General features: G+C 42.3%; 1 protein-coding gene across 1 annotated transcript in view; it reads left to right on the top strand.

Annotated features, from left to right (window-relative positions):
- The first annotated feature begins 4,355 nt into the window (after positions 1-4,355).
- DOCK5 (dedicator of cytokinesis 5) overlaps positions 4,356-23,122 on the top strand; it is a 79,915-nt gene continuing 61,148 nt past the window's right edge. Inside the window, exons 1-2 of the mRNA XM_086767748.1 lie at positions 4,356-4,460; positions 21,476-21,559. Of these exons, the coding sequence (XP_086623874.1) occupies positions 4,418-4,460; positions 21,476-21,559 (127 nt within the window). The 5' untranslated portion in view covers positions 4,356-4,417. The remainder of the gene's footprint in view (positions 4,461-21,475; positions 21,560-23,122) is intronic.

Here is a 23,122-nt window from a genome sequence, read left to right as displayed (position 1 = left end):
CCTGCTGGCCACGCTCCTCTTGATGCAGCCCAGGATGCGGTTGGCCTTCTGGGCCGCGAGGGCACATTGCCTGCTCATGTTGAGCTTCTCATCCACCAGCACTCCCAAGTCCTTCTCCTCAGGGCTGCTCTCGATCCATCCAATCAAGATGGGTTGTAGTTGCTGTAAACCTCAGTTTAGTTGATGAATATTTGCCCTTTCTGACAGGCGTGCTGGTGCAGAATAATCCAGAAAAAAAAAGAGTGCCAGTGAAATTGGTGGCAGATAAATAATGACTTTGTTGAAAAATTGTTTAGAAATATCTCTGTTACGTTAACAGAACAACAAAATGAACTTACAATAGAGAATTGCAAACTAAGTAACAAAACTAGCATTATCATGCAAATGTCTGCCTTATTTGGGTAACAAAATCAGTGAAATAATCAGCTATAGATGTATCTGGGCTGTGAGATTTTCAGATAATATGTTAAATATTGTTCCATGATAAAACATGTACAGGCAAATGGATAAAACCACTGTTTTCTCCTATTTGTGGTATATGTATGTATTTGTGTATTTAATTGCTTATTTAACTTACTCTGCTGCTTTTTATTTATGGTTTCTGCTGGTGATCATAAAATAAGGGTCCAATTCTGAACCACACCTGATCATTCGTCAGCTAGAGGAACTGACTCATTAAATTAATGAACAAATGGCTTTAGTTGTAGTAGCAGTTTTTTAGTTGGTGTGGTAAAACTACTTACTATTTTGCTGAAGAGCATGGTTTTATTATTTTAAGTTTTTCTCCACACTATTCCCACGTCCTTTCTCTTGCTTTGTTGTAAACTACTTGATTCAAGTGCCATTTTTTGTCTGTATGTGCACAGAACCTAGCTAGATGAAATCCAGGCTGGTGACTGGAAGAGTTCATAAGTGTTATCACAGGTAAAATCTTGTTTTCTTCCCTTTTCCACTCATTCCACGAAGGTCGGTATATTCTTTAGCTGTTGTACTTCTTATTTGGAACACAGGAGGGCACTAGAATTACGTCTCTTAAACTCCAGTTATGCCACAAAAAAAAAAAAAAAAAATGCAGTTAGCACTTCAGAAACTTCTCTGAGGTTCTTTCAGATAACTCTGTTAACTTCACATTTTGAAATGCTAGGTTTAGATAAAGGTTTTACTTCAGCCGTCTGATAATTTGCAAATGGGCTGTTCTTTCAACTATGAAACTCTGTTTGGGGCAGAGAGCAGGGTCCAGACTCTGCACCATTAATGGCCCTGGTTAAACAGCACTTGGGCTTTAAAAGAAAGAAAGAGAGAAGGAAAAAATATTATTAAATGAAATAAAAGGCATTCTGAAATAAAACCTACTTTCAGTGATAGCTGAGATTGCCTCCTTCATGTGCCCCTGACATTTGCAAATCATTATATTTAATGAATCATTCACCAACTTTCCCTTCTTCAGTAATAGAACCAGCTACTCTAGTTACTACTTGTCTATCTTTCACGCTTTGCTCTGTTTTTCATTTGCTGCCAAGAATTTGCTTTACCTGGGTTGGAAAATACCGGCACACCTCGGCCAGCTTAACTACAAAACGAAGAATCTTAAAGTAAAATCGAGGTTCTAGGCTCTCAATTCGATTTGATTAGAGAACCTCTAGCCAAAGGCCCTGGCAGGCGGAATACAAGTGGTCTCACATACTCATGTCAATGTCTGCAGTAACACTTTTCTTCTTTAATAATCTGGCTCAGATCTAGGCGCGTTCCACAGCCCCTCTCTTGTCATCTGCAAGGTACTACTCGTCAGGATGTTTCTCTTCTTTATTGGGGATGATGCTACAGAAAGCCATGGCTAAACATAAGTAAAATGGAAAGAAAGAAAACTGTCTTAACCAGAACAGAAACAGATGTTTTTCCCTTTCTAAGGAGGGGCATTTTAAGTCGCTTTGGATGTTAGCACACGCATAGCACCTTCAATTGCAGCCAGGAATGTTTACCTCGAAGCACTGAAACTTGTACAAGACTAACACTTCAGGCATTGCTAAAGCAGCCCTCCAGGGGCAGCTGGAGTGTTCCTGGATGGGAGGGAATGCAGGGTGATGCAAAAAAAATGCAGTCTCCTCTGCATCGCTTGTTCTGTCGTATGCTGTAGAGGGCCACAGAAAAGCCATGTCCCATTTGGAGCAGGGAGTATTTTGGAATCCAGGTGGTCCAAGATCAGAGCAGAGAGGCCTAGAACAACCGTCCCCTGTTTATTTGTCTTGATAGCCTAGTTGCATTGCTCTTTGTGTTAAGGTCTCGAAGCACTTCACAATATGAAGCTTCTACAAAAAAGGTCTGGGTGAATCTTCCAGAGTAAAAGGATTTGCAAAATATCTCAATGTTTGCTCTTCATACAAGCTTGGAAGCCCCCATCCTGTGGTGAGGGGACTGGGATAGGCAGTGCCCTGTACTCTCTGTGAGCCCTCAGCTCGCTACAAAAACACTGCAAGGATTACCTTTAGTGGCATTACTAAATCTTTAGCGAGAGGAACTGCAGGGCTTTGTGCGTAAGAACAATGACTTCAGAGATGTGCCAGTGCAACATCTGATCATGGTTGCCTGCATCTGTCTGCGTTGAATTAGCGTTTTATAAATAACAAATTAGTTAACCAGTTCCAGCTTGCAAATCTTTTATTTTTGTCTTGTAACTTGTTCTACACAGTGACAAACTCTGTGTTGAAGCTTCAGGTGCTGTTTAAGTGTTGAAAGAGCCCATGTCCATATTTCACCTCTAAGCCGCAGTGTTCTCATGTTCAGAGGTTCACATGTACACGTCTGAATATAGCTGGGAGCATCTCAGTCCTGTCTTGAGCAGCCTTTGGAAGAAGATCAAAACATCATTTTAGAGAAGGTTTTGGTTGTCTGGTGAAAACTGGGTGTAACGTTACTGTGCATCACAGCTAGATGAGTAACGCACTGTGTGTGTGACAAATTCATGGGCCACACATTCTTGACAGATGACAGATCACGACATATTGTTAAAAAACCAGTACATTGTACAATGATACTGTGGCTAATGGTGGTATCAAGCATCCTTAAAATTCTGGCTGGCAAAGAACAAGTTTATGTGTTAGAGCAAACTACCAGTAATTAATTCTTATTTGTATTACTCTGCCACTTAGAGGCGCCAGTGAAGATCAAGGCAAATTAAACTTACAGGAAACACAGGTGGGAGAGCCTGTAGTACAGAAAGCTGTTTTGAACATACAAGAGGGCTGTATGCTGGGAATCTGAGAGATGGAGCACCACGTGGAGCCCAGGGCACCACGACAGCTGAGCAATACAGCTGCCCCCAGTGCTTCTCACTTGTGATGTAAAATAATAAAAAATATTCTCTCCCCAGATTTTCATGCTTCAGTGCAATTAAACAGGTGGTTAGGTTTTAAAATATTCTGGATGATCACAGTTCTGATTGCCTTCCATGGGAGATGGGCATACAGCAAAGATCAGGCACTAACAAAAAAAATGATCTGTTTACTTACAGCCCCAGAGGGATGATGAGAACCTGGATCTCCTCAGTTTGGACCAAATCACTGCCACTGTGATTTGCAATGGTGCTGCTTAATTAAGGGTATAAGGAGTAGGTGTTACTGAATATCTCTCAGACAATTTGCCATAGCATAGCCAACATAAATGCAGCAGCCAGCCTGTCTGGTTCAGGTCAGAACGTCAGACCCACCGCACAGGATCCAGGTAAGTACACAGCTTATGTCTCCGGATCACCAGTTTGAAACACTCGAAATATCCAGTTCCCGTTCAAAACACTGGAGTCAAGTGGAGGTTTACGTCATCGAGTGCCAAGGTAATCTTACAAAACAAGAACATTGCATTTTTTGCAAAGTGCAGTCCTGTGACCGTTTTTACAGATGCTCGGAGTACTTTTAAAATAACCCTTTTGTTTTCTTAGTTATTAATGAATTACTTTTTAAAAAGCTGTATTTTAGGAAACAGTGGGGAAATGTCTGCACACTTGTACATCAGTCTGTTAAGCAGCACTAACGGGAACCACGAACCGCAGCTGCCCTCCCTCCCCATTAGCGTTTCCCCGGTGTTTGCCCTCGTTTCTCCCCCGTGCCCCATTACCACCCGGCAGCGGCCGGCGCCGGGCCGCGTTCCCCGGGGCGGGGCGGGCCGGGAGCAGGTGATCCCGGCGGGGCGGGGAGAGCCGCCTTCCTCCCTCCCTCTCTCCCTTCCTCCCTCCCTCTCTCCCTTCCTCCCTCTCGCTCGGCGCGGCGGGGGAGGTAGGAAAGTTGGGCGGCTGCCGGGAAGTTTCGTAGCATGGCGGAGCGGCCCGGGGAGCCCGGTCCCCGGCAGCGCGGCGGGGCGTCGGCGGTGGCGGGCGAGCGGCCGCGCTGAGCCGGGCCGCGCCGCGGGGAAGCTCCCGCCCGCCGGCATGGCCCGCTGGATCCCCACCAAGCGGGAGAAGTACGGGGTCGGTGAGTGCCAGCCCGGGCCCCCTCCGCTCCTGCCTTCGCGCCACCCTCGCCCTGCCACCTCCTCTCCCTCTCCGGCTCCGGCCCCGCCGCTGCCGAGCCCCCGGGTCCCCTGCCCCGCACGTTCATCTGCTTCCCACGTCGAGAGCCGTTCCTTTTCTCTTGCGCGCCCTCCAGTCGTGTCTCCTCCACACACTTTCTTAATTCTATTTTTTTTTTTTTTTCTCCCCCGGTTTCTGCTCTCTTGCACTTTCGGGTTTCACTCTTTGAACCCTTGGGGATGGAGGCGGTGGTGTGTGTCCGGTTCCCATCCTGGGAGCGCTGAGTTTGTGGAATCCTGCAAGCTAGGGACTGACCTTTGTAATTCTGTCTCGCTAGCATGTTTTACAGTGAGGAGTGCTCTAACTTAGCAGCAAAAATGAAGATGTGGATAGAAAAAGTGATGACAGGGTAAGAGGGCTGTAATGAGCGATCCAGGACTGTGGGGGACATCCTTGCAGGGGATGTCCCCTGCATACGGCGAGGAATGGTGAAAGCTTTACTGACACCTTGTACCTACTCCCCTGTCCTCTTCTTTATGTTTTAAAGGAGATTATTGAATGCTGGCTTTTTTTTTTTTTCTCTAGGAGGAACATAACCAATGGTGTCGCTGATAAGCTCTCCTTTTCTTGAGAGTTTGACAAATTGACAACCGCAGGGTTTTGAGGTTGCTTGTGAGAACTGGGCAGTCAGACATAAGCAGGAAACCACTAATGACACAAACAACAACTTCTGGTGGTTTATTTTAATGAAGAGTGGTCTTCTGTGCCCCTTGTGTTCCAATTTTCTTGATGTGAGAAAAATTTTTAATTTCATGCTTGCAAAGTGTTAATTGCCTTGAGTTGCATGAGGTTGTCCTTTCAAGTTTCAGTCCGTGAGCTTGAAAGTGAAGAACCTCATCCTGCACGACTTTGCACAGCATGAATTTGAAATCAGTTACTCACTTGGTTACAGAGTGGCTTTGCAGCCACTTATTGCAGGACTGTGGCTTAAGCTGCAGAGATATTATACGCAGCACAACCTTATCTGGTTTCTGCTCTGGTAACTGGGAGGGTGTGGAGTACTGCACACCTGAACTTTGTTTCTCGCTGTGTAGGTAACAGCCTAGGCGATTTTTATATGGGAAGCCCGTATGTATGAGATTACTCTGAGCATGAGAAATTGTAAAATTTTGGTATTATAATCAAGTAAACTATGTAATGTTAGTGTGATTGTCTGTGCTAGATTATGATGGGATTTTTTTTTTTAAGCACACCTTTGAGCAAGGCTCTTCTATCTCAAGAATGGCCTTGGGCAGTAGGATGAATCAGAGGCACTCCTTTAGCTTCCTTTTTCTTAGCTTCCGGGGTGAATTTTTTTGTGCTGGCTTGAGCCATTTGCTGATTATGACAGCTCCTCTCCCAGAAAGGGCACTGGCTTGTGAGTAAGCAGGGTGGAGGGGAAAACTGCCTCTTCCCTTATGTTGCCAATCAAAAAGTGTGCCTGTGGGAAGAGTCCCCTTCCTTCTGTGCGTTCAGACAGCTGTGTGAAAAAGATACTTCTTTCCCTTGTATGCAGACACAGGGACCAAAGTGACATAGAGTCTGTAATGCTTCAGCTCTTGCGTTTAATTTGCAGCCAGAACTGACAGGGTTAATCCACAGGCAGTAAACAGAATTATTTATGCAGTGACTGGCTTTATCAGGCAGTGGTTGATACATGGCATTAATGGAATTGTAATTTTGTCAATTTGATGTTTGCAGACTTGTCTGTTTCCTATCTACGCTTGCATCCTGTACTCTGTTTAAGCTTCGCGCTCAGGTAGCAGTCCTCAGTGGGTTTGTGCTTAATTTGAAGAAGTCCATTAGGATTGAGAGGGAAGCGTGAGCTTCTTGGACCATTAATCTGCCTGCTAACCAAGGTGCCCATTAGTACCAATTACAAAGGTGGTTAAAACGAGGGTAATACTGCTGATTTGTATGATACAGGCTGTTAGACGGTAACAACTTTCAGTCACTGCTATCATGGGTAAGGTGATAGCTGTGAAGCGTAAAGATACAAGTTTATTCTTTTCAGAAAGAACACACGCATCGTGGCTGTTAGTAATCTGTGCTTTGGAAACTATTCTAGAACTATGTGCATTTATTTTAAGCGCAACCCTGTAAATCATGCCAGCGCAGTAAGAAATTCCAAGAAGTAAGCAATGTGATTCAATGTCACTTGTCTGATTTTTGCATTTCCATTCAGAACGGTTTATGTCCTGGATTATTCTGCAGATTTATTGGTTGTGGGTTCAAACTGATTTGCTGCATTCTAGTTTTGTCTTCAGTTGGTTTAGCATGGATAATACAGATGGCGTATGGGCTGAGTTTGAAATGGCAGACAGCAGAGAGTGCAAGGTTGGAAATTGTAGCATTTTTAGGGAAGCGTACGTGAGAGACAAATGGCTTGCAGTTTCTCACTTGCAATGAATTTTCAACCCAGTAACAGATGGGATTTTGGAAGCTTCAGCCTTGTGAAGGGACAAAAGCACTGCTGATCATCTGATGGGCAACATCTTGCCTGTTTAAGTAACAGGATTTTCTGGGTCTGACAAAGCTTCCTTGCAACATGCTTCACCTCTAATTTGGGAAGGAAAGATACTATCTGGTGCATCTTCATTTAGTTTGGCCCAAAACCTGCCCAGCTTTCAAGGAAGTAACCTATTCCTGACCAAGTGCTTCTCTCAAGGTGTCATTTGCAGAATGCTTTTCTGGACTCTTTGGTGTGCTCTGGAGGAAAGAATACCCGAATGACTCCCTACAATTTTAAATTTTTATTATTAACTGAAGGTATAAGGAATTAACAATGTAATTATTTTCTTTTTCTGCTGGCAGTAACATGGGCTTACATTAACACTTCCGTTGTAAAAGCAATTCTTTCATTAGTCATCATCTGTTCTTAACATGTAAGTGTCCTTCGTGGACTGGAGGAGACTATTAATAGTTTCAGTACCAAGTATGAGACAGTCTGGAGTCAGTGGACTCATAAACTGTTCTGTTCTGGTGTAAATCCAGGCTGCTCTCAGAACAAGCAATCAGACCTTTTTCTGATTCCTTCCTGCAGACATTGTGGTAAGCCAGGTCAGGGAACTGAGCCAGCTCAAAACCAATTTAGAAATGAAAAGTGCTGAGTTTTAGCCAGAATGCTTTCCAGGTGACTGTAATGATGCATCAGGTACACACCCTTTATATGTCACCTGTGACTGCAAACCTACAGGATGTGATGTGTTTGTTTATAATGATGTAGTTGGGTCTGTGTGTGTGTTGTTCAGCCAATCCATAAATCTGGACTTCCAGAACAAGAAATTATCAAGTGAAGTTGCGTTGAAAGAGCTCTGAGACACGAGGACCAGAACAGCTTGCGTTTTGGTGAAGATGGTGGCTTGCACCTGGATGCACTGGTATGGCTGCCTCTTGAAATGGACATTTATCCGTAATTTCGGGATAGTGGCTGTTTCATAGAGCTTGTGTGGTAGGCCTGGGGAAGGAGCAGGCAGGTTATCCTGGCTGGTCCTCTGCAGTTACGGACCGTAACGGACCATTCACTCCACGTACCACAAAATGCTTCAACCCAACAACAAACTGGGAGCTTGCAGCAAAACACTGAAAGCCACAAATCGTGATGTCCTGCTTAGAAGGAGCAAGTAAAAGCTTAGGCAATGTTTGTTGCCTGTGATCTCTCCAAATTGTTAAATGTATAACTTACAATATTATTATGAGCCCACGAGAGCTTCACTGGTCAGTGAGGGATATCAGTGCATTGTTTGTGTTTAGTAATCTTTCTAGGCTCTGAGTAAAACCAGAGTCATGTTTTGTTTAGAAAATGTCTTAAAATGTTGGGTTGAAGGGAAGCTAATGAAACAAAGTGGCTCAGTCACTCTGTGGAAAGTGTTTTGATCTGGTGCATTTTTAAAGGCAGGAGGCTGGGAGGGAAAGATTAAGAAACTTTTGGACAGCTTTAACTCCTCTTCACATCCCATTCCAGGGATTTCCATTTTGCACTGCAAGTATGCAGGTACAGGGGGGCTCTTTGAAAGGGGGCGGCTTGATTTGATCTGGTTCCAAAGGAAGCGTGGCCACTTGCTATGGCTAAAGTACCTCAGCCATATTACCAGTAGAAACAGTGCCAAACAGCAGATTTTGAGTTTCAATCTGTCATCTTTTATTTTGTTGGGCTTTTTATAGGTTGTTTGTTTTTGTTTTTTTTTTTTTTTTTTGTAAACTGACAGGTAATTACCCCTAATAGTTACTGGTGGCCTTTTAAACCCATTACATTTTTCCCTGCCGATGGGATCGGAGCAGAGGACTATTCTTGTCGTGAAGAAGTATTTACTTTGTTGAAGTACCGTGTGGTGATTGTAACTCAATCAGCTGCGTCATGGCTTAGGAATGGCAGTAATTTTTCAAATGTAAACCAGTGCCTGCCAGCTACATTTGTGATTTATGTGAGCAGAAATGCAAAGGATTGGAGAGGAAGAGAGCGCGCTACAGAGTAAGATTTTCTTACTAATGGTTTGATTTGTGATAACTTCTTATATGCTGGGCCATCAGGTCTCAGCTTCGTGTTCAGACTTCTGCAGAGTTATCTCAAAATACAGTCTGTGATCAAAGCAGTTTCATAGTACTGCTACTAGTACATCATGTCAAATTAGAGCAAAATTCTTCTCTGTTTCAACTTGCTGCTTGCCTTATATCTGTCATTCCAGCAGGATGCTTCTAACTGAAGTCCACCGTTGTGCAGCAGGTTCCTCACAAGGGCTCTGGAAAGATGGAAAAGTGCAGATGGAAAGAAAGATGGAAAAGTCACTGCAGAAGTGACTCTCTTCCTCTCTATTGATAGAAATACTCTATAACTACTTTTTTTTTCTTTTTTTTTTCCCCTCCATTTGCTTTATTATGATTTGTGTCTAAAAATTGTCGTGTTGATGGCAATACCAGCAAAACTTTCAACAAGGAAAAGTAAAACCTTGACGTTGTTGACAGCAAAAAGTTTTGAATCTTCAGAGTGGTATATGACACTTTAGTTCCCCGATTTTTACTGCTGTATCTACAGTTTATTTGATGTGAAAGTTGGCTGTGCTACTTCTTGCCTCCATAGTCCTTTCTATTTTTTCTTAATCCCTATTAGCCCGAGCCTGTCTTCTCTTACTTCTGGTGATTCCCTGTGAAACTAATCCTGTGGACTTCAAAGGCATTGCTGACATGAACAAGACTTGTAACCATTCCTTTTCTTATTCTTGCTTTGAAAAGCAATAGTTCTAGAAGTGTCTGGTGACTTCTGGGTGCTTCACCTCTTGGACATCCACCTTGAAATGTTACCAACAGTCCTGATGTTTAGGAACTGTCATACAGTTCATCTTACTGACAATCAGGGCCTTTTGTGGATGCTCCAGATCCTCTCTTGAGGCATCCGGAACTGCTGCTGCCTTCTAGAGTTTTGGCTGAGCTGTCTCCTGCTGGTTAGATGTGGGCTTAATTGTTCAGAGGCGTCAAGAGGCTTGGTAAGTAGCGGTTTCAGCTAGAGCCGAGTGTGCCGACCAGTTCTGAATTTCACACCAGTCTCTTTGCATATTCTTGTGATTTTTTCTTTTGGCATCGGGCTGCATTTGCTAGCACAAATGCAGATAGGAACTATGGAAATTAAAAGTGAAATAATAAGTTAATGAACTGAAAGACTTAAACCAATAGCATATTGATCAAGAAGCAGTAAATGTGTAATAGTCTTTCCCTGTCATTCAGAAGTTGAGAAATGTACACCCCTTCTACATGCAAGCTTGCCAAAGCTCCTTTAATTGAAAGTCAACTTTTTTTTTTGTTTTGCTATTTAACTTCCAATTAACTGGACTGGTATGACTTTTCTTTAAATTAGTGCTTTTGGGGGGGGCGGGGGGGAGTTTCTATTTATGTAGCTTGTTAAAGACACAGCCATGGCCAAGCTTAAAACCACCTCAGTCCAAAGTCATACATGCATTTATCCCCGTGCTACCAGAATGTTTTCAGGTCCAGTGCATTTAACTTATGATTGAATGCCTAAAATACTGTAATGAATTTTGGTGCATTTGCCAGGAAACGTGCTAATAAATCTGGAACATAAATACAAATTACTAAACAGCTTTCTAAGTGGCCAGTTCACGGTTGCCTTCAAAAACTGGAGATGTTACAGAGTGCTAGTTGGGCCAGTTGCTTAAATGATAAAAAAGTCTTTTTGGTCCAGTACAGCCTGTACCTCCTAGGAAGATCTCCCAGGAATAGCGGGGGGAGCGTTGTTTAAAGGATGAGTTGCTCTGGCAGCCTCTCGAAGCCTTCAGATAGGTGTCTGGCACATTGTCAGAACGTATCTAAAAAAAGTAGTGATTGTTCTCTGGAGATTATTCTTTGGCCACTTCTTATACTCTCAGGTTTCTGGAGGTGTTGCTGCAATAAAAGTGGAAAGTGCTGAATCTGGGCAAAAAGTTCATTGAGATACAATGGAGATAATAAGTTTTTTGCTCTTGGGAAGCTTGGTACTTTGATCCTCTGTAATAATAAAGCAGTTTCTAACTTCAGCTCTAAAATTCTAATACTGTTTCAGAACGTCACAGGCAAATAGTGACCAACTAGTTCTGAAAGAGCATTTTTTTCCTGGTTGTTTTTTTTTCAGATGCAAGAGTCAGTAGCTTAAATATTAGAGAGATGATTCTTGCAGCACTTCCGTTCTCATTGCTCTGACAACTTTTCCTTTTTTCCTTCCAGAGTAAGACCCTTAGTTCCCAGCCAGGATTTCCTGTTCATAGAATCATAGAATGGTTAGAGTTGGAAGGGACCTTTAAAGCCCACCCAGCCCAACCCCCCTGCCAGGAGCAGGGACATCTCCAACCAGATCAGGTTGCTCAGAGCCTCATCCAGCCTGGCCTTGAACGTTTCCAGGGATGGGGCTTCCACCACCTCTCTGGGCAACCTGTTCCAGTGTTCTATAACTCACATTGTAAAAAATTTTTTCCTAATGTCCAATCTAAATCTACCCCCCTGTTCCTCATTTCAACACTGTTCCGCTGTTTGCCATTTGCTTGTTACCTGAGATAGGTTGCAAGATAAAAATGCATTGGAATTCAAGGTCTCTGGAAATGTGAAACTGTGTATCTCGCTATGCAGTGCCAGTTCTCTGACTGGGGCTCGTGCCATTTTGCAAATATGAATCAATGAAACCACAAGCAGCCATTGTGGGAGAGTTATCTGTTACGGAGCCCGCGTTGAATGAGGACTGAAGGTACGAAGGCCAACTGAAATCCCTATGATTACGCTTATTAGAAATTCTAAGTGTGTTCTCCCTGCCAGCGTGAGTTACCTCAAGTGCCAGTTTCCACAGAGGTGCTCTCCAGTGAAGGTAGAGAGCTTTTTGTCCGCACATCTCAAGTTTCTTAAAATGCAGTAGGCCAAGCCACACTATGAATTCTTTTCGTGGGAATTGTGAGAGAGCTTGTCTCTCTCTTTTGAGCACATGGATGGAAGGGGGAAGCTGTTGGATGCCTGAGAACGCTTGTATAAAAAATGTGTGGCTGTAGTTCTGGTGGGTTACATTTGCAGCTGATGAAATGGGATCCCTTAGCTTTATGTTTTCTGTCAGCTTGAGTTCAGTGCAGATACGTGTAGGTGTGATGCTAGCAAGAGACAATGCTAATTTTTAACTTAAGTGAACTTCATGGTGAAGACTAGCCTGTAGGCACAGTTGGACTCCGTGCTCAAGTGTTTTACTCATCACACCTCCTCTCATCTCTCCACCCTCACTCCCTCTGGAAGCAAAACTCATTAGATAGTAACACTTGGTTCTGTACTACGGTAGTGTTTCCAAGTTTTCTTTCTACTTCCTTTGATGTTTTGCCCAGTAAGAACTAGGACAGTAATTTAAAGCCAGTGGCAAATTCACTTAATTCTTTTGAAAGTGCCAGTCACTTTCAAGTTGGGAATTAGCAGAGTAGTCCAATTTATCAAGTGATGGGTTTAGTTTTTTGCTTTTACAAATCTGCTGGAAAATTTCTTTGCAGAAGTTACTCTTGTACTTCATGTGTCCAAACACAAGTTGCACATTTGCAGGCTTGGAGGAAAAAAAGAGGTGATTATAGACAGACTTGGTAAAATTCAGTTGCAATTGTATGTGTATTGTAAATGAGCATCTGTTTCTTCACATCAAAATGGAAATGTTCAAAATCAGAGGTTACTATTGTGAGAACTGGATTTCAGATCTCTGGTAGGTACATGCAGTTGTTAAAACTAGAATGTAAGTACCACAATGCTCAGAAGGCTGTAGGTAAGAACCCCCCTTTTTTTTTTGTAGAGGACAACCCAAAGAGTGATGATGTGCCCACTTTCTTCCAAGTCTTTCTCCAAATGCACAATACAGAGAAGATGAATAATATTGTAAGTTTATTGAATTCCCATTATATCATTAAGCTGACCTGAATACAAAGCAGACTCTGTTTCAGCTAATGCCAGTGGCAAACCCCTTGATTTCTGTGGTCATATGATAGTTGAAACAGTGTTGTAGGGTTAGAACGATTGCTGTAAAGGACAAGACTATGATTTTATATATTTTTGGGAGAATGCTAGTTGTTCAGGCTAGACGTTACTGCTCAGATTTCAAAGAGGCAAAATAACGCTGCAGGGCTTGGAAGATACGCACCTTATAGTGATATCAAGCCCTCTTTAACCTAATAAGATCTGTAAGCCACCTGTCATTATGGTATCTACTTCTCCTAGCCTTGCCGGTAGATGAAAAGGAGCAGCCTTGTCTGGCATCCTGCACGTTGAGAAGGTCATTGTGTCACAGTGAAAGCAGTTGAATGTGTATCTTGGTAAGTGAATAAAGTATTTAAACACACTAGGTAGGTGTGTTTTGTGAAATTAGAGCTGGTAAAAGATGCAGCTTTGATAGCACCAGGATCTGAGATTTCTCTGTAGCGCAGCAGCAGATTGGATACTGAACAACATTGGCAGCTGTTCTGCACCTTTCCTCCCTGAACCAACTTCATGCTGCTTAGAAGTGAGTACCACAAAAACAGCACTGGTGATTTGGTGCCACTGGCTTCCTTTCTTCTGTGTCGACTGAAGGAGGGTGGGCTTGATGAAATTGCAGGGTCTTCCAGCAGCTGGACTCGGAACCATCTGCTTTTGGCAGGTGAGTTCTGAGACGGGTGCTCCTGCATCTGTTCATTCCGCATGAACGTTGACGTGCTGTTGCGTGTTGTTTGGTTTGACTCAGCCAAACCTGAAACAGACTGCGGCTTTAAAAAGTGTCTTACACTGTGGCTAACACCTCGTTATTTTATCTTCCCTTTTTTAATTTATCTTCCCTTTTTATGTTTGAATCCTGTTAGGCAGGCACCCTTCTCATGGACGGCAGGAAGTAGATGGAGGCTGGTAATGCAGTGGGAACAAAAGCCAAGGGAATTCCTCTAAACCCCAGCCTAGGTAATAGTGCAGACGACTTAAATGGTTGTTATAGAAACAAGTATCAAGGCAACCTGATAAAAGTTTACCAAAGTGTGAATCTTCAAGAAGAGAGGCTAGGCTATTTTTCCATCTATGTATCTGTGAAAGGGGACATTTCACGATGTTCCAAGGAGACTGGAATTGCAGGTCTAGTTGAAGGAAATGCTGCTTTTTTTTTTTTTTTTTTCCCTTTTAATCAAGCACTGGATTAAGCTGGGTGTAGTATATTCAGGAGCAGGTTGGCTCCTACACTGCTAGTACCGATTTATTCCTCCATCGGTTCACCGCACACCCTCTTACTCCAGACATAAGCCGAGACAGCTAATGTAGATGAATTCTTTATCTGAGCTTCAAATCCCTTAGGGCCTTTTAGAGTGAAAATAATGAAAGGAAGTAGAGAGCCTGGTGAAGAAAATTACACAGATAACAATTTGTATATGTGTTACCCATATGTAAAATGAAATGCATCCTTACTGTTATTTACTGTGACTCTGCTGTGCATTATTCTGGTGCATGTTTTTAGGAAAATGCTTTAGAAAATTACTGCATGTGTAAAAACAGTGGAGCTTTAAACTCCACATTGAGATGAGTAGAAGAGAAATTTGGACTTTGGAGATGGAGGGTATTTGTGTAACTTGAGATCACAGTAGGTTGTTGCAGATCCTGGAGGCGTGGAATTGAGTGGGCTCTTTAGTCAGCAGTGAGGTCAGAGTTGGTTCTACCATGGCAATGTTTGCCCAGGGTGTATGTGTATGAACACCTGTCTGAGTGCATTTGGAGAGACGTGTTTTCTGGTGGTTTTCCTGCTGTAGGTTTTCTTTGCTGTTGGTTTCCATGGCCTAGTTGTGAGGAGGAGGCAGAGGGGCCAAGGCTTCACAGTTCTTTCATCTAGACAAAATGTGGAGCTACTTCAAAATGTGCACTTAGTGGCAGAAAGAGAGAGATTTCAAGATTTTTCCAAGTATATATCTGCTTGTATACAGCAAAGACTGGGTTAGTGCACCATAGTGCTATAACCAATGCACTGTAGTCTCATTGTGCTAGCCACTGGCATAAAAGTAGGTCCAGAAAAGTCACTGGTCATCAAAAAAAATGACTGTAGAGTCTCATCAGTATAGCAGAGGGTTTCTCTGCGGTTCAGATGACAGAAGCAGCTGCAGTTTGGCTGCCTCTACCCTAAGCACGCTTACAGAGACAAAACAGTTTATGCTGTGATGACTTTATTGCTGGTACCCAAATCAGTGTATGTTCAGGATCTGTATCTCTGTCCTGTATTGCAGTATAGATGCACTGAGAACAGGATCGCCTTTATTTTCATACAGCTACTGCGTTACAAACACTTTGCAATAAATAATTGAGGGGAAGCTGACTAATGGGAATTCTGTAGACATGAAATGATGAAGATTATTTCTTTTTCCTTTACAATCGCTATGTCTCTTACTTCAGCAGTTCTGAGTCATCTCAGTTTGCCTGATCTGAATCTGCTAAGAAGCTCTAATTAAAATATGTGGGCTAATTTGTCGTTGGGTCTGCCACTTGCTCTGGAGCATTGTTATGGAGCTGACTGCGGTTTTAGCCTGTAGAGTTTAAAGCCATAAGAGACCTTGTGTAATGCTTGTGAAGCCATCCATATTCCCATGGGCTGAGGTTGTTAAGTTGTTTTTTTCTAAAACAATCCAGGCTTTAAGAGATTAAACCATTGATCCTCGAATCTGATCCAATCTATGATGGAGAGAGAGAGGAATATCCAAAAGTTAATGACGGCATGACTGAAAGATAAAATCTTCCCCAGTCTCTGATGTGGAAATTAGTTTGATTTAGACTGTCCATGCAGGACAGACTCTGCAAAACCTTAGACTGTTTGCCTGTCCCATCTCTGGGATAATACTCTGTTACATAGAGGAAATCAGAAAAATCTTAGACTTTTGATCAGCTGTGCATCTGGCAGACACACTTCCATGTTCTCTGCAGGTGAGCAGGTGAAAAACCCGTATTGGGTTTGGTGGTTGGAACAGCCTTAGGCTGGAATTGCAGGTGTTGGAAGGATGTTGAGGACAGCGTGGCTCTTCCTGCTGTTCTCATGGTTCTCAAAAGAAAGGAATGAATATAGAAACTGACAGTTACAGAATCCAAATCAGAATGGCCATGCCATATCCTCCTGCATAGGCAGACTGTATAACTTCTCAGTTGATTTAATGCCTGTTTTTAAGATAACTCAGCTTCAAAATTTTAAGGATGAGTAAAAGTACTTCCAAGTGTGTTCCTGTGTGTGAGGTCAGCCTGAAACGGTAAGTCTAAAGATGTTAAAGGTTTGCCTCTAGCTCATCAGATGAAACCTAATGATGGCTGTTAATTAAAATATTTCTGTCTGCATAGTCCTGTTATTCTAGAATATTTGCATTCAAAATGCTAAACAGTCACTTGGAACTGTGTAGAACTGAGATTGAATGTCAGCATCAGCCAATTCAGGAGTATAGCTGCTTTTTTTTTTTTTTTTTTCCATAAAAATCAGTGAATATGTGTGTTTCAGTGTGGAGCCATGACTTTTTTTTTTTTAAGTAGTCTGACATATCAGTCTTAATTATGCTATTCTCAATTTTTCAGACGCAAATTCCTGGGAAGTTACAAGAACATTTTTGCTCAAACATCAAAAAGCCTTTGTTCCTATCAAGAATTAATTCCTTGGGCAGTTCCTTGGTTTTTAAATAAAGCGACTGTTTTTTTGGTTATATCTTGGCACCAGATAGCATACCAGGCTTCTCCAAATGGGGCTGTCTGGCATAAATGCCGTTTCTTAACACGGGGTTGTTGCAGCATAAAAGCGCATGCTTCTGTTTCCGTCCAGTGGTTTTTGACTCTTGGGTTGAAAGATGTAATGAGATGAAGTCTGGTTGTTGCAACAGCGCTGAATGTGATTCTTTGTTCCGGAGAAGCAAGGCACAGCCCTCTCCTATCAGATAGTGGTGAGGGCAGACCTCAGAGAAGTGGGACACGGTGTTTGGAAGCGGTTATCGTCTCTTTGTAATGCACGGAGTGGTGGTTATTTCGAGCCAAGTCAGAGATAACAGATCTTGCAGTGGCTGTGTTTTTCAGGCCAATAATCCGCATTTCACATGCATTTAAACAAGTTATTGAGGAAAGGATTCCGTTTCATTCTGCTTTGAATTCCACACAAAATAGCATGTGACAGTTTCTGCCTTGTTCATTTTAGTTTCAGACATTTTAGCTGAGCTTCGCTTTTAGAACAGTCTTGAAAACTAATGACAGTCTTGTGGTTAAAATGAGTCTAGGACTTAATATTTGGTTTTCGTCTTTGAATATGCTGTAGATGAACAGTATGACATTCAGCCTTTCTGTCCTCAGTTTCTCTGCATGCAAAAGAGAACAACTGCTGCCTTTCCAACATGCATCGGTGGTACTGTGAGAAGAGACTGCGTTAGTGCAGGAGATCCTTTGTCCAGAGGTGTTCCAGCTCTGTAACGTGTGGCCAGGTACATCAGAGTTGACTGCACCATCGCCTTGCTTCCCAATGAACGTTGGTGGTAGGCACCAAAGAAATAAGCCTGACACTGGAAACCTATGCCAAACCTCCCACTCACTTCACTGAAAGCTAGATCGGGCTCCATGAGTTGCTGACAAACCTCTTGTAAATTAAGGCTCCTCCCAGGACTCTTGGACAAAGTGAAACTTTGTGGGTTCTCAAGGTGTCTTTTGGGGTTTTCTTAATGATACAGTTGTGCTGCTTCTTGTTTTCTGCTCATGCATGACATGGAGGCTTCTTCCTGTTTTACATGCCACTGTCTAGCGTTTCACAGATCAGGAGTGCATGCTGTGATTCATCCTGCGCTTTCATTCAGCTGGAGGGTGTGACAGAACTAAACCTGCTCTTCCCATCATAATACTGCTGTGTCCCAGCCCATGATCAAACTCTGTGCCTTCCCAGAAGCTTCCAGCTTGCTGCTGGCTGTTACTCAGAGCCCTGGAAAGCCCAGGCTGTCTCAGGTTTCCTTTGCCATTTGTGGAGTCTTTGCTTCTAGTGATGACTGTTGCGTGATGCCTCAGTGTAGAGCAGTGCATCCCCCCGACATCCAGCATACACCGGTTGTGCAATGCCTTTAGAGTTCCTTCCCAATCTATTTTGAGGAATCATCTTCTGCCCTGAAGCATGAAAATTGCTTCTCCTTATCTTCACCTACATTACTCTGGCTGCTGTCATGGGTCACAGAGTTATCTGTTGCCGTCTTCGAACCAGCCCCAGTGTTTACTCCTCTGACCTTCTGTCTCGATGAATTCTGTAGGCTGGATGCATTGTTGAAAAAAACACATTTTTTAAAACTTACTTTCCACTAATCAAGCTGGGGGAGGGCTGCCTTCATGTAAATTAAATAATACAACACGTTGCCTGTAGTTATACTCAAAGAATATTCTCATTAAGATAAACCCAGTATCTCTTTCCTGTGGATCATGTTTTCCATCTCATCCTCTTTGTTTAGGTTAAGTTTATGAGACTTCAGTGCTGCTTTTGCAGGGGGGTTGGACTAGATGACCCTTAAAAGTCCCTTCCAACCCAAACTAGTCTATGATTCTATGATACAATGAACAGAATCACCGTTCCAAAGTGAATTTCAAGGACAAAATCTCAGCTGAAGTTTAACTTGAAGGGAAAAGGCTTAACTTTGGGGACAAAAGTCTCTGTGTTTTTTTTTGTTTATTTGTTGGTTATTTGTTTTTTTTTTTTCTTCCTTTCTAGTTGTACTGTCAGGGTGTTACATGAAGGATTTTATTTTTTCATGCCATGACCATGTTTGTTATGTGCCGCTTCCTTCTTCTTTTAAGTCTGGGAGAGGTCAGATTAAATACACACCATGAAGAAGAGGCTAAGCAGTTCAAGTCGCTGCAGATGAACTATTTTGGACAGGACTGACTTCAAGCAGCAGGAGCATCAGTGCAAAGCCTAAAGCTCCCAGGGAAAATATGCCAGCAATTTGTCTTTTATAACCTTGTGCACAACCACTGGGTAGGAGATTTTATATACAGTCACCCTCTATTCTTGCTTAATTCAATCTAGCAAAGCAAGATAGTACAAATCTTGCCTTTTTTTTTTTTTTTTTTTATGTGCAGTGGCAGAAGCGCGTTCCTTCAGCTCGCAAATTCTACGTGTTGGGATCTGAAACCTCTCTGGTAAAGTAGGGAAAGAGAAGGGAAGGGAACTGCAATGTTTAGTTCTGTCTTGTGGCTGTTGTGATCTTTGGTTGAGGGGAACTGCAGTATTTAGTTCTCCCTCTTCTTGTGGCTGTTGTGCTCCTTGGTTTTGAATTAACTGTCTGTATTCTCAAAAGAAAGGCTTGTCTGATGCCCGCCCACCTTTCTGTTAGACACTTGGTGCTGCTCAGACTGCTTTTGTCTGAAGCTGAAGCAGCATTTTATGGAAAAATACAGACTGGTATTTATGTAATGTCAGTTTGTCCCAAAGAAATCCAAGGCATCTAGAAATTGTATGTAGGAATTCCTATACGTACTAGCAGACGTGCGTTTCCAAACAGCAGTGACTTCTCGTAGAGAGCACAGCCATCAAACAGGAATCCCAGACAGCACTGTAAGATAGTCCAGCTGTAACCACAGGAGGAAACTTCGGTAGACAGAATATAATCAGCCAAGTTAGAAATTGGCTAAGATGCTGTGCTTTAAATCTTGGAAGTCTGTTGACAGTGCTGTAGGATTATTAATGTCCATGGGCTGCCTGATGCCTGGCCATCACCTGAGGAACGACACCCGCTGTGTAGCACAGCGTCCTCGCAGCATGTTGTGGGCCAGCAGTGACTCAAAAGCAAGCCTGGATTGTTTTATCCATCCACACCGCTTCATGCTGCACCTTGGGGAGACTGGGAGGTGTCCCATCCAAGAAAGGGATTGCAATACCCCCGCTTAACATCAGCGACTTGGCAGGTTACTGCGGCAGGAGGCACGGCCGCAGGGAGCTCGCTTTCCTGTGGGTTGGTAGCTGCGCTCGTATGCTGACCTCTGCAGACTCCTGCAGAATTATTTTCTATATCTGGCAGAATGTTTTCTTTTTAACTGAATCAACTATAATATTAACCAGTTCTCCCGTCAGTTTATGATCTCGGCATCTGTCAATACAAGGTAGTTCCTCACGGATTACTCTGATCTACTCCTGTATACGTTTGTCTTTGTCTTTGCCCGTAATGCAATGCAAATTTTTCTGCTAAAATGTTGATGAGATTTTTATTTTGGGCCTATTTGGGGGATTATGCCATATACCTCATCTTGACAGAAATTATAGGTGTTGGCGAATTTCCTGACATAGGAGCTCAATCTTTTCTTTATTTGTTTAATTTTCAGAGAGAGTTCTTCAAATACAAACCCTCTGAAGTCTGAAGAATTTTCCCAAAGCCCCCTGAAAACATTTACATGATTTATTTGCCTTTTTTTAAAAAAAAATAAACATTGTGCTTACTTCACAAATACATTTGCTTGGGGAACAGATTTGGAGACCTAAATATGATGCTGCTGTGTGTGAGGGGATTGCGTTGCTGCATTTAAGATGTGATCTGTTCTTAAACCGGTGTTTTAAATAAATAAATATGATAATCTCATTTTGGTAGAGAAGTGGTTTGTTCTGACTTAGCCAATCAGTTCATTGAACCATAGCAAAACATTTTCCTGACCGCTTTGTGTTTTGGTTTTTGTTTTGTTGTTTTTTTTTTTTTATTTGCACTGGTTTGAAAGCGAAAACTTAAACTTTCTCGTGCTGACAAGCCTCCAGCAGCTCTAAGGAGGGCTCCCCTGCTTTGACCAGTAAAACTCTGTGCTTCAGGGAACTTCCAGAGAAAAGTCTCTTTAGAAGCATGGGCTTCTGGACTTAATCCTATTCCCACTGGCAATCCGATAAGATTTCAGATTAGCCCTGTTGTTGGTAGGGATTAAATTTGCAGAGAATCTCAAGTTTTCGTGCTAAGATTGGTTCTTGCTTGGAAAGAGCCTTTAGTAGTCTGAGGCCTTTAATATAAAATAGTGACATTTTTCTTATGACATCAAATTTATGTTGTTTTGCCAGCGCTTGCGAGTGCTACATTGCAGTTAGTCCAGTGAAACGCTAATAAAAAATGACAATTACCTAACTGATCCATAACCTCCGCCTGGGGTAATGGTGACCTTTACTGGGTTGTCAGTGAAGTGGGAAGATGCAGCTTCTTAATACAGTGTCACAGATCTGTGTTCTTAAAGGTAAAAGGCAAACTCTGGCTGTTAACGTTTCTTATCCTTGCAGGAAGTGATGATGCAATCTGGAAACAGATAAACGATGTGATTTTCTGGTGTATTGCATACACAAGATAGCGTAGTGATGCTTTATAGTGCTTTTTCAAAATCATCATCTGCCTTTGGCAGGTGCCATGATACCAGACTTCAAAATCTGATTACCTCACAGCTTTCATGATTGTGTTTTTCACCTCTCTCCCCTCTTCCCCTTTTTAGCAATATACAATTATGATGCTGTCCAGGATGTGGAGCTCTCCTTGCAAGTTGGCGATACCGTTCACATTTTGGAGATGTACGAAGGTAGGTTGCAGATCATTTCCAAGGACTTTGCAGTGGCTTTTAAAAGTAAATATGACAAGATTAAGATTTTTTTTTTAAATAGTGCAAATTTCAGATCTAGATTTTCAACTTCTGATATGCCTAAAAGTGAAGGGTTTGCTACGTAGCGTTTGCTGTATGCACTTGACTTTTAAAATGGTGTTAAAAATACAAAAAATACAGAAGCAGCAATCGCATCTGTGCTGTTCCTGGCAGAGGTTAGTCCAGGTAAGATTTTGCTAGCGTCTCAAGGAAAGGCTGCAAGAGGAAGAGGCTCTTTGTTTCTGTTTTCACACCACACCTGTTTACCTTGGCTCCTCCTGTCAGGCCAAGCGCTTGTTTAGTCATGTGATGGAAAATAAGAACAACTTTTTAAAAAGCAACTTTTAACCTGAATTAGTTCTTTGATCTGAAACTGCAGAGGGAGTGGAGGAAAGAAAAGGAGGGGGCAGGTCTAATTGTTTCAAAAGTAGTGTTGGTTTAAGACGTAATATCACAAACTGCTATATGTGTTTTAAAAAGCCTCCAGTTATGGAGCTTCTGTGCTCTTTTTTGTTTGCTGTTTCTCAGAGTACTTTACTGGGAAGCTTTTCATAATACATGCCTTAATGTAAAACATCTTGTAGAAAGGAAAACAAAATTCCTGTTTTAAACAAGATGAAAATTACAGGTGTGTGTTTCATATCTACTTGTTAAGCTTGGCTGTTTAATGAAGATTTCAGTATTAGGAACGGAGCACAGCCATTTAATTATTTTAAAGAATGTACTAGCCACTACTTCATTTGGAAGGCTCTCCAAAGTCTAAATACTCTTTCCAAAATACAAATTCAATCGTTTTCGCAGGCAGCATTAGCTCAAAAAAGTTCAGTATCTCTGCTGGGAACGGCAAGCTGCTTGTTTAGCAATTTGTTCCTAGCCGATTGTTCTTTTTCCACTTCTCTTTGACCTTGACAGTGGAAACAGCCTGCCAGTTCCTACATGTCAAAGCAGATTATGTTGCTGATGTGTGTTTTTACACTGATGTGTGTGCTAGTGGTGAGTGTGTTTGGCCAGGGGGAGAGGGAGGGAGAAATGGGAAAAAAAATAAATCTGTATATAATAGTGCTAATTTCAGAACTGGTTTTGCAAAAAGACACGAGGAAAAGGGAGCATCAGGGATGAAAACTGCCCTTATGAAGAGGATACATCTTGTACTTCCCAAAATGTTGGAATATTTCTTTCTCTTTTTTTTAAAGCAGCATCATTGTTTAGTCCTCCTACTTGGTCTGTAATCAGCTGTTTAACAGAGAGACAGTGAAGAATAGGAAATGAATACCCAAATGGCATCCCTTTTTTACCTGAAATGTTCCAGTTTGGAACTTCAGCCTGAGAGGATTGATTGTAAATTGGTTGGGAAAGTGAATGTGTTTGGATTATTTTCATATGCTGAGCCATCCGTGTGGCATCCTAGTTTGTGACTGAGGCACCTAGGAGTTACTGCAGTACAACTAAATAGTTTTCCTGAAGAGACTAACTAAAAATTCCGGCTAGACATTTGTGAATCTA

This window comes from Chlamydotis macqueenii, chromosome 27 (assembly GCF_036417535.1).
Source record: "Chlamydotis macqueenii isolate bChlMac1 chromosome 27, bChlMac1.mat, whole genome shotgun sequence".
NCBI classification, from domain to species: Eukaryota; Metazoa; Chordata; class Aves; order Otidiformes; family Otididae; genus Chlamydotis; species Chlamydotis macqueenii.
This window is presented reverse-complemented; position numbering and strand designations above follow the sequence as displayed.